The sequence below is a fragment of the Marmota monax genome, unplaced genomic scaffold (genome assembly GCF_021218885.2).
Source record: "Marmota monax isolate L192 unplaced genomic scaffold, Marmota_monax_Labrador192_F-V1.1 WCK01_AAM20220418_F8-fsc00065, whole genome shotgun sequence".
Taxonomy (NCBI): domain Eukaryota; kingdom Metazoa; phylum Chordata; class Mammalia; order Rodentia; family Sciuridae; genus Marmota; species Marmota monax.
In genome coordinates this window covers 8149935-8162687 of record NW_026694038.1, presented here as the reverse complement: position 1 = coordinate 8162687, position 12753 = coordinate 8149935, and the positions used below count along the sequence as shown (strand labels likewise).

Below are 12753 nucleotides of genomic sequence, written 5' to 3'. Positions count from 1 at the left end.
ATCAAGTTTTCTGATTCGGTATTCTTCAGAGACTAATAAGCTTCATTTACCATTCAATCAAATCCTGGCCTCTGGACTCCCTCTTCCCCAAAGTAGAATGAAGACCCTCTGAAAGAATTCACAGTTTAAGATTTAATTTTACACTGCATTTCTTTCAGATGTGACCCTGGGTTTTCTGGGCCAGCTTGTGAGATGGCATCCCAGACATTCCCAATGTTTATTTCGGAAAGTTTTGGCAGTTCCAGGCTCTCCTCCTACCATAACTTTTACTCTATCCGTGGTGCTGAAGTCAGCTTTGGCTGTGGTGTTCTCGCTAGCGGTAAGGCCCTGGTTTTCAATAAAGATGGGAGACGCCAGTTAATTACATCCTTCCTGGACAGCTCCCAATCCAGGTGAGTGAAGGAGGGCTGGAATAATGCAGAAACCAGATGCTAATGTTGAATTTACATCTCTTTCAACTTATATTCTTTTTTCTTTTTTTTGCGGATATATCCATCTTCCAATTTTTAACCAGGATGGAAAGGAACTTACCATTTATTTAGGGTTAATTTGTTCCAGTTTTTAATAAATTAGAAAGCTCATCAATGACTTTGAGATACTAATGACTGACTAGATTTTTTTAAATATGAGATGTTCAAATCAAAACTGTGCTCTTAAGCCAAAGGCTAGTTAATTATTCATGTAGTTTTATTTATTTGACAGCTTGCAGAGGCTGATTAGATTTATTCCACATCTTCCCTTCCCCCAGTTCTTAATAAATAATGCAGTAAAGGAGTGATTGGCATTTTAAGTGTGTGTACATAAGTACATAGTATACAAATATGTATGAACATACAGTTATACTTTTATGAATATATATCTGTATTTAAAATATGCACATTGATCTCATCTACACATATTCATACATCTCACAGTGTCATTACTTACATTTTGTAACAGAGGGATAAGTGGAAACCTACATCTTGTAGGTAGTTAATTTAAATTTGTTTGAAATTCTTTAAAAACCAAAATTAACATTATGAGTAAAAATGTTTATGCATCCACTAATCATAGGCAATTCATGTCTAGGTTTCTCCAGTTCACATTGAGACTGGGGAGCAAGTCTGTTCTGAGCACATGCAGAGCCCCGGACCAGCCTGGTGAAGGTGTTTTATTGCATTATTCCTATGATAATGGGATAACTTGGAAACTCTTGGAGCACTATTCATATCTCAACTACCATGAGCCCAGGTACGTTGGAAATCATTTGGAAAAATGGTTAATGTGATATCTCCTTCCTGGGACAAACATAATTTAAACAGTTTAAGATTTCAGATTTTTTTTTTATTGAGAGATGGAGAGAACAAAGATTGATGTGTCTTGCAATAAAAAACTAGTGAGACACATTTTTCTAATCTTTTTATCTGACTGATTTCTGATAATTTGGAGAAAATTATTCTTATTTTGAAATGTGCATCTAAGGAAAATATTTTGTTGTTTAGGAAAGAAAAATGGTTTATACCATCTTCCTTATTCTATAATAATATCTATAATGTAAATTATTAGATATTATTTTAATATGGAATTAAATGGTAAGTACTGTTAACAAATGTTTATTGATTTTATAATAAATTATGACATAATAATTAATAAAATATGATAACCAATATGTTTCTAAATTTTGCATGCAGTGTAATTAAGTAAAGAGTACAAAGAAATTTTCTAGCATGCTGTAAAGTCCCTAGCAAAGGTAGGGTGTGAGGACATAATTAAAGCCCTTTCTTTAGGCTGCTTCTGTTTTCCTTTAGCTTCTATATGTCATGACCTATTGTCAGATTCAAGTTTTGCTTAAAGGAAAGTCATCTTTCAATGTTAGCAGAGTAGTAACCACCATTAGTAATAGATTTCATACATATTTGAAAGATTCTCTCCCCTGCAAGAACACTTTTTGAGATGCTCACCGCAGTTCCTTTTAAAAGAACAAGGGAAGAGAATGAGAAATCTCAAAATTAAGGTAAAAAATTAAAATATCATTAGCAGTGCACATTGTGGTCTATACGCACAGTCGTGTGTAAAGAACTAACATTGGTAGCCACCTGGCTGTTGGATAAACACCAGTCCCCTTTCTGGAAGAACCTTTTAATCATAGGAGATGAGAAGGTGGAGGACATTAGTTATTCAGATTTGCATTGGCACCATGAGAAAAGACAGAGAAGTAGGAGAGAGAGCCACTGACATATTTTTGCAATTTTGTGTAACTCTCCCCCATATTTAAATATTTGCAAATACATGAGTACTTTTATTTTCTAGAAAATGAAGTAGCACATAACAGAGAGTAATTAATAACTATTATTAAATGACTTAAATTTTATACATCATAAAATTTTAAGAATGCACCAGCCATGTTGGGTATTTTCCCTATGTATATAAAAATGCAAGGCTGAATTTGTTTTTCTCACTCAGTAGAGATATATGAATCCTAAAAAACATTTTATAGACTCTCCATAATAAGCATTAAAAGAAAATTAAACAAAAATTAAGGTATAATGAAAACATGAAGAAAATATCACAATCCTAAGTTTACTTGGCCTAAAGCCCAATTTTTTTCTGACAAGGATGGACAGCTGCAAAATTCAATAATCAATCTATATCATGAAATTTAATTAATCTTTGTTGATATGAAAAATAATTACACATTTAATGTGCTATTGCAAAGGTATGCTTAATCTTGCCTGCCATTTGACAGCAACATTTTTCTTCCAAGCAGAATCAAGGTGGCTTTTCAATATTAGGTATGTGCAGAGCTTGAAAGATTATGATCGCAGTAGAGATTTTTTGAAAAGGGGAGTGTGGTAGTGATAGCAGTACACTTTCATTTTCTATATATGTATCTCTGTCTGTGAGAATCTTCCTCCCACCCCCTGTCTCTTACAAATATTAATAAAAGGTGACATGGCAGAAGTGGAATTTGATATATTCTAGATACTAAATTGTATTCCATATGATAAATAATACAAACCATGGAGATTCTTCATAGGAGATTTAAATATATCTTTATGCCTTTAGTCATTTTCTGTATTTTCTTCAGTATAAATTGCTTCCTATAATTGCTGTGAGTTCCATATTGTTCTTTTATGCCATGGTTGTTTGAAAATGAAGTGTGATACATAAATTAGATATGCTCGCTGGCTAACCACTGTTACTCCTAGACAATTTCAGATAATTTGCTTGTCTATGATTCAGCAAATAAAAGAACCCAATCTGTTTATTTATAAAATTTAGTAATATATCTAAATTAGTCTTTTAATTCAAACTGACTAGAATGTCTTGTGAACTAATTGGTACCTTTATTAATGTAAAATATTGCTGTTGAGACTAAAATTATTCTAGATTTTTCTTAATTATAGGGCTTTTTATATTCTAAAGTTATTATAAGATCAAATCATAGTTTATTTTTATATCTTGATTATCATATTTGATTTCTTCCTGGTTTTATCATGTCATCCAATTTCATAATACATATAATTATTGAACATTTTTTAAAAGAAATCCATGAACTTCTTCCCTACCCACAAAAAGGGATATTGAGACAGAAAGTTGAATTAAGTTTCTGGGTTCTTATCTAGTCATATTCAAATCAAATGGTCCTATAGCTATGTTAACCAGCCACTCTGATATGTAAGAGTAGTGAAATCAGCAAACTCCCACTCCACCCCAAGATGTGATATAGAGGGTAAGAATAAGGCTCTAGAACAAAGCTGCTTAGATTCAAATCCAGTCATTGCCACTTAGAATCTGCTTAACCTAAAAGTAATTTTTAAAATATTTTTTAGTTGTCAATTGTACCTTTATTTTATTTATTTATATTTATTTATATATATCAAACCCAATGTCTCACACAGTGCTAGGCGAGGACTCTACCACTGAGCTACAACCCGAGCTCCTAAAAATAATTTTTAACCTTCTCATGCCTGTCCTTGCATCTCTGTCAGGGATACTGGTAATAACACTTTATGCACCAAGGACTCGTGGAATCCTTATTATGTGCCAGGTACTGCACAAAGTACTAAGACATAAGAGTGGAAAACAGGCAAGAAAGTCCCTGATCCTTACTTTATGGATATCATTATATCAATTTCACACATGAAGATGCAAAGCACATGGAATTATCTCTCTATGGTTGCAAAATCACCAATAATTAGGTTTCAGAACAAGGACTCTAACCCAAGAGTTTGATTGTAGATGAAGAGTCTTAACTTGATCACTTTAATTATTGCTGTCACATGCATATATATTTTGTTTTCTTTAAAATTTTCATGGAAAATCTATTTTCAGTTGTTATTTTTAAACATAATATTTATTTTCCTAAGAGAGAATATTAGCTCCTTTAAAAATTATTACCAAAAAGAAAATTATAATTTTCTAATAATAGGTTGAAGTAAATTAAATTTTTGTCAATACTTGATGTTTTCATTGGTTAGCCAGTTTAAATATAACTTAATAACTTTATTTAGCCTCTGTATGTTTATTATGAATAAATACATGTATCTATCTAATAAAAATATTTTATTGTAAAATGAAAATTAATTTACCTTAGTTTTACTCTAATAAATTCCATTAGTATAAAAAATTTAGCAGATCATGGAAAGTCTTTAAAGGTCACAAATGTATTTTGCTATGTCTTTATAGTTTAAGAAGTGTTTTAAAATTTATATTTCTGGGGCCAGGACTGTGGCTCAGTGGTAGAGTGCTTGCCTAGCATGCAAGAGGAACTGGGTTTGATCTCCAGAACCACATAAAAATAAATAAATAAAATAAAGGTATTGTGTCCATCTACAACTAAAAATTTTTTTTAAAAAAATTAGATTTCTATATTTGCATATTGATTTTTCATTATTAAAACACGCATTTGCTCATGCACCAAAATGTCCTTCCAGGGTTTTTTTTTTCCAGTTTTTGTATAACTAACAAAGATAGTCATGTTCTTCTGCCCTATATATCCATGTACAAATTATTTAAAGGAAAAAAATGGATATTGTTTTTAATAGTTTCAATATGTAAGAAATTACATTCTTATACATACCATTTGACATGGTTTTTTATACAACAAAGATATGAAAATCAACCTAATTTCTCCATTAAATTCTGCCTTGGACATTGAAGTTTTTAAAGTTTATTTCTGAGTTATCTCAACTTGTCTCAGGAAGTTTTTCTTTTTGCTAAGCAACGGGGAGGAGAGTGGAGGGCGATTGCAGTCCCTTCAGTATGCATTTACTGCAAGCACCTCTCCTGGAGTTTAATTGTACATTGATGGAGACAAATGTTCCATTTGCTGTTTGTTTCACATCTCACCTGTGTGTGGATGTGAGCAGCATGGTACTGTGATTTATGGAGCTTTCAAGCAGATGTCATTGCAGTGGCAATTAATGTATGGTTCCTGCTGCTGTGTACAATAATTGCTCCTGGAAATTAGATATTATTCTTAATTTTCTTCCCCATTTGTCAGATACAGGTTTGTTGTCGTAGCTGCCATGACACAGCAAGTGACCTATACGCACTTTGCTAAACTCTGGGGAATGAGGAAGTGCCATGGTTCTAGCCCCAAACTGTAAATATGTGATGAGCTGCCACGAGATCTTTCACCAAATTCCCATGAATCCTGCCACTTTGACTACTGTGTTGTATTGAGTTCACCATTTTGAGAGCAAATGAATGAGCATGGTCACATATTTGGATGGGTTTAGAAAACATTGTTACATTGTTACATCTTTTGAGATGTCAGTCAAGAAACTGGACATCTCAAAAGAATATTTGTAATAGAACTGTTCTTAAGACTACACTTCAGGGGAATAAAACTGTATTGCTATCTATATATATATTTGTATATTAAGACAACAAAGTAATTTGAATTTTTAACTTTTTTTTTCTTTAGAATAATCTCTGTAGAATTACCAGATGATGCAAGACAGTTTGGAATTCAGTTCAGATGGTGGCAACCATATCATTCTTCCCAGGGGGAAGACGTGTGGGCTATTGATGAAATTATCATGACGTCTGTTCTATTCAACAGCATTAGTCTTGATTTTACCAATCTTGTGGAGGTCACTCAATCTCTAGGATTCTACCTTGGAAATGTTCAGCCATACTGTGGCCATGACTGGACCCTTTGGTAAGGATTTCATCATTTTCATTGTATAATTTACATTAGATATTGGAACATAAAGAATGATCTTCCAGTTCATTTAGCATTTAGTCATTTGTTAACAAATACTTACTGAACCACTTAACAAGTGAATATTATGCCTGCAAATAAGATGTCTTCAGAGGAGGACTGAAAACAAAATAGAAAGATTTAAATAAATATGAAATTTCATCTTCCTTAATCTCAAATTTTTGTTTTCCACAATTACATATAAAACCCTCATCAATAAGTGCTGCTAATGAGCCAGACATGGTGGCACAGCCTATAATCCCAACAGCTCAGGAGGCTAAGACAGGAGCACCCATAAATTCAAGGCCAGCTTCAGCAACTTAGCAAAACCTTGTTTCAAAATAAAAAAGGCTGGGGATGTGGTTCAGTGGTTAAGTTCTCCTGGGTTCAATCCCTGGTAGCAAAAAAAAAAAAAAGTACTACTAATAAAAGCGACTACCATATTCTTCCTTCATTCATGTAGGTCCATGATGATCAGAGTGAAATCACTCTGGTGACTATTTAGCAAACTTTCTCATAAATAGTTCTGTTTTCGTGCTGTTTTATACAAACTCCAAGAAGTTTTTTTCAGCCCTGATTTAGTAACTGAGATGTCTTTTTTTAATCAAGAAATATTGAACCAATGACTCATAGTTAATGCCAATGGGGTTTCAAGATTGTGGAATATCCTAATTAAGATAACACCCTTTATTTTTAAATCCCCCCTATGCTCACATTGAAATTTGATTATACAGCAAATAGTAAATAAATACTTTCAGTTGTGATTAGTATTTCATTAACATCAGCCAGATGATACAGCAGTGATTAACTGGGATAGGAGCTGACTACATGACGTAGGGAACTCCCAACATGCCTTGCAGAGAAGACAACCTTTGGATAGTTCAGACAGTGGAATGATACATTCTACATATTGGAAAGTGAACAACAAGGAAGTTCTAGGCATGTGGGGATCTGGAGGAAAAGAATTTCAACTATGAGGAAATGTGGTATAAAGACAGCAAAACAAGAATGACCGTGGCCTATTCAAGGACCAGGAAAGAGGCCCGTGGTACACAGAACCCATTTAGTGAGAGAACACATGTCCAGGAGGGAGACCACAAAATACTCAGAGGCCATTTCATGTGGGCTTAGAGATCCTGGATTAAAACTTAGGTCTGCATGATTCCAAAGTCCACAACCTTCACCATATGCATACTACCCTGCTCTAGTTTCCTTTAGAACTATAGACCTGATTGGGGAATAATTTTTTTTAGAGATTTTTCTGTTCTATTGAGTCAATTTAATTCCTTCAGATGAATCATGCTGAAAGCTATTCACCACCATTGTCTCTGGAGAGTATATCATAAATGACCCATCAGTGACCTTATCATAATTAGAGGTAAATTTTACACACCATTGCACAGAAAATTACCTTTGATGGGAATTGTGCATGTACAGTCACATTTCACACAGCAGGCTAAAATTCTAGCATCAAAATGACAGCTAATGGGATGGAACTACAGCCGGTCACTTTTGCTGCAAGCGTGTCAGGCTAGATAGAATGAAATTTCTATTCAATGTAGGAAAGGTTATCTTTTATGTTTTCAATTTGATAGCATCAGATGCTTATTTCTATAGAGGCTCTTCCTTCATTCTCTTGCCTCAATGGAAAGTAAGGGGTGAAACAGATAGAAAGATATAAATATGTAAGCCCAAAATGCAATTCATTAGAATTTTATGCTTGTAAAATTTTTAATTGACCTGAATTAACAGTAATTCCAATTGGTCACATACCATAAGACATATCCCATAAGTTTGTGTATTAGGGCTTTTTTTTCTACCACTTTTAATACAACAAAGAGTCCTATCATGAATGCAAGTCCTGTATCATGTTTATTTTCATAAATAGTTAACATCTGCTCAAATAAACTCCAAAGTTGCTGAGCATTTTAATTTAACACTTGGGTTGAATGCATGATAACAGCAGTTTAATTTCTGTGCTTTGATCAAAACCCTAAGAACAATATCCTTTCACACAAGTCTGATGAATATTCTTAACCCACCACTGCTTTAATTGATGGAGATACATTTAGTTTGTGAAAGTACAATCACAGTAATTATAGAAAACCATGAGAAAATATAAATAATTATGCAATCCCCATGGGCACCTTGAGCAGCACCATAGGAATTTTATTAACAACATGTGAGCAATCAGGTTTGACTTTCTGATCTTCTCTGAAACAAAAAGGAGTTTTCTTGATCTTGGAACAACAGAGGGGAGACTCTAGCAGTGATAATGAGACTAGAAAAACACAGTAACCGTTTTAATAAGGACATGAAACATGCTTGCTGTTCATTTAAATGAAACAACATGGACGATCTCAAACTGTTCCCATTTTCCTAGCCAGTGAGTCAGAATAAAACCCCTTTTAATGACACTGCTTTCTTTCTGCTGCTGTTAAGGAATGAATTGTCCAAAATTCAATGTGAAGTCACTTTGGTGACATTTTTCAGAAACACTTGTCCTATACTGAAATTCAAGTGATGATACTGACCAACTATTTATTCTTGCCTCCTCATCTTAAAAAATCAGGTTTTTTATATAAAATTTTTGAAGCATGTTATTTTATTAAGTAAAAAAATCTTTAAACATATTTGAATACGTGGCTTCTGCCCTCCAGTGACCTTGTTTCTCTCGAGGGACATGTAGACATGGTCTACACCGAATGGCTGGTATTAAATTAATTATTGTTGGCTCTTCCCAGCTGTGAGTTCATTTGGTTCTCATTTTCTAACTCATGACTTTCCATGAGCTTGGATTGTTGTTACTGAGAGCATTCTCCAGGGAATACTTGGACAATTGCTTTTTCATTAGAAGAACTGCTGTCAATATGTTGTAAATCACTTTACAGCTTGTCATGCTAGAGCACATTGTTTTTAAGGAAAGAAATGTGTTGCTTTTAATTCTTAGTAGTAGTTTCCTTTCTTCCATACACCTTATCTGAAGTCAGAATTTCTGCTTGCTCCCGGATTTAAAAATAATTTTAAAACCTATTACATATATTTGAAGATCCCAGAGGGAAATACTTTTGATTGAGGTTTGTTCAAGATTGTTAGTGCTCATAGTAAAGGACATTAGTGTTTCTCCTTCCTATCTAATAAACTAGCCAGATACAACAAGTGGAAAGGACGTTGCTGTCACGTACAGCTTTGGTTTTAAATGTATGCATATTGAGGTGACAGTTGTTGTATTGGAATTGGCAGTTGTTTTTAGTGGTTGTGGTATGGTATAAGCTTGGGCTTTGAGGCCATAGGTTTGAGTTGAAATTCAGGCAATTCCAATGAGAAGCTTGGATAATCAAAGCAGGGAAGTTTTAACTAAATTCTCAAATTTTAACCATTTTGAGAAGTGTATCTTGATCAACCTATTTTAAGAAGATTGCATTAAAGCAACTCTATCAAAATAGGAAATACCTGAGCCAGGCAAGGTGGTGCACACCTGTAATCCCAGCTGCTTGGGAGGCTGAGACAGGAGGATTGAAAGTTCAAAGCCAGCCTCAGCAACAGCAAGGCACTAAGCAACTCAGTGAGAACTTCTCTCTAAAGAAAATACAAAATAGGGCTGGGAATGTGGCTCAGTGGCTAAGTGCCCCTGAGTTTAATTCCTGGTATGCACCCACACACACACACAAAAAAAAAATTAGGAAATACCTAAACCTTATTAGTAAATAAAGTACAATAGACATGCCTGACTTCCAGTTCCTGCTCTCTCAGTATGTGCCTTCCTGCTCATCATGACCTGGTGGCATCTCTCACCCTCATTCCAACTGTAACCTCAGCCCTCTACCTGATCCTCTCCATTGCCAGCCCCTAAAAATGGGCTCAGGGTGGAGCATAGAGAGAGAAACACCATCACACACACTTTTTTTGTGATTTCTAGAGATGACATTTTAATGGCTTCATTTTGAAGTTACCAAACATGTCCCAATGTCAAAGCAGTAACATCAGAAGTCGAGTGAAATATATTTAGCTTCTCTGAACTTGAGCTTGCCATCTGTAAAATGAGGGCAATAGTTTCTGTTCCCAAGATTGTTATAAAGTTTAGGTAAGGTCACAGATAGAAAGTGCCTACCGTCTATCTGCCTTTTCCACTCCCTTCTCTGGTTGAAGGGAAAAAGCTGGTATCTGTAGTTTCACATATGTAGGTCTGCATTATGAGAAACTTTCTTGAATTTTAAAGGCTAGTAAACAACATTTTGCCTGAATAATGCAAAAGACCATGCCTCTAAAATTTAAAGAATTCAAATAGAAATGTTAAGTAAGCTTTTTCTTGTATAAAATAGATTTGGTTGGTGCAAAAAAAAGATCATAGTGCCTATACTTATTTTTGTCAGTATTTTCCTATTTAAATACCAATCATCACCGTGGTATAAGTGGATTATATTCCAGTAACACTGAATATGTTTTTATAGATAAGATTTTGTAAATGGTGGGTGGTTATGTTACAATGAAATCCCATACACAAAAAAAGTGTCCTAAAAGCATATTTGTCTTATAATATAACTTAAACATAGTTTATTTGCAATACAAAAGTACAAAAAAAGTACAATGACCCTATTAACACTTAAAGTAAAAATTAAGATAGGATTAGAAGAGCTATAGTTTTGCTTATTATTAGTGGTGCTTGAAGAAAAGCAGATTTAATTAAAAGGAGATTTAGTAAAAGGTGAAACTTGCAGGAACATGAAAAGAAACTCCTGAGAACTTCATGGACACTAAAGCTGCTCATTTTTTAAGTCTAATGTTTTATTTATTGCTAATTAAAGCTTTCTTTTTTTTCTTTATACAAGTAAATCACTAGCACTAGTCCTGTTAGATTCACATTTTAGAAAGAAAGATTTTCTAAAGTAAATAATGAGAGAGAAAATAAAAGCAATGTGTAAGAAGTGAAATTCACTGTGAATGACAAAAGATGTGAGGGCAAAACAAGTAGCACTGGGTGGTGTGTGATGAAGGGATGGGATTCTTTTTGAAGCCTAGCTTTTCACACCAGCTAGAGGTGGTATGTTCAGCCCTGGAAATGTAGGAAACCGGAGAGAGAAGACGAAGAGAACAGCTTCAGGATGGGTAGCCCAAGTCAGAAAGAACTGACAAATTCTGTGTGTTCCTGACATTTAAAAAGTATTTGTTCTTGGCCGGACGCAGTCGTGCATGCCTGTAATTCCAGCAGCTTGGGAGGCTGAGACAGGAGGATCTTAAGTTCAAAGCCAGCCTAAGCAAAAGCACGGCACTAAGCAAGTCAGTGAAACCCTGTCTCTAAATAAAATACAAAATAGGTCTGGGGATGTGGCTCAGTGGTCGAGTGCTCCTGAGTTCAATCCTTGGTACCAAAAAACAAGAAAGTATGTGTTCTTATGTCATTGGGGTATCTATGATATGGACAAGGTAAAAATTGTTTGTATATTTTATGAGAAGCAATGGTTTCCCAGGCAAAAACCTACAATGAAAAAGGATGCTAAGTGCCTATTTATCTCAGAATATAAATTAAATACAATTCATTTGCCATGAGCTAGAAAATTGTACTATAGCTCAACTAATGGATGGAAGAAAATCAATAATTTTGTGTTATATAATAATTATATAATCCTATAGCAGAATTGAAGGATGGGTGAAATTTTAATCTATATTCGAGAGGCTATTAAGTTGTTGTTAAGGTACTTCCAGGTTTTAAGGACCATCAGGAAACAATGATGTACAGTGATGAACAACCCAACAAGATTCCAGACTGACCTGGTGATCACCTAGTAGTGTCCCTACAGATGCATCAGACTTCAGGTGCATCTTTAGGGACACTCAGATCTGCACTTGGATCTGTCACACATTAAACAAGCACTGGGCCACGTATTTTTTATTTGATTTGATTTTTTTTTCAGTACTAGAGATTGAACCCAGGAATGCTCTACCACTGAGCCACATCCCTAACCCTTTATATTTTTTTATTTCAAGACAGGGTCTCACTAAGTTGCTGAGGCTGGCCTCAAACTTTTGATATTCTTGGAGGGATTACAGACCACACCCAGCTGGACTACACATTTTTAAATGATATATGCCTCTTCTTCTAAATATTGGTTAATTTTTAAAAATAAGGATGTATGAACCAGAGTCTTTACTACATGCAGATCTTTATTCCTTTCTCTTTTGTTTTTTAATATTTTTTAGTTGTCATGGGCCTTTATTTATTTATTCATTTATATGCAGTGCTGAGAATTGATCCCAGTGCCTCACACATGCTAGGCAAGCACTCTATCACTGAACCACAGCCCCAGCCCCAGATCTTTATTCCTTTCTACTAGTCTATGAAATTTGTCAAAGAAGTTTCTTGATGCTAATATAAAGATTGTGTTGTTGGTAAACTTGGACAAAGGAGATCTCCAATTAGTGCCTTGCTGAAACTGTAGATGTCCTTGATTACTCAGGTTAAGAGGAAAACTATTAAACAACCCTTTGTAAAATGAATTGACATAGAATAAAAATAATAGCCAAGTAGAATTTCTACAGGATTTTTCTTTTATTAAAAACCAATC

The 12753-nt window shown here is 34.4% G+C and overlaps 1 protein-coding gene across 1 annotated transcript in view; it reads left to right on the top strand.

Annotated features, from left to right (window-relative positions):
* The window catches only part of Reln (reelin), a 473157-nt gene that overhangs the window by 327039 nt on the left and 133365 nt on the right, over positions 1-12753 (top strand). The window contains exons 18-20 of the mRNA XM_046464128.2: positions 159-392; positions 1069-1230; positions 5912-6148. Coding sequence (XP_046320084.1) covers positions 159-392; positions 1069-1230; positions 5912-6148 — 633 coding nt within the window. The remainder of the gene's footprint in view (positions 1-158; positions 393-1068; positions 1231-5911; positions 6149-12753) is intronic.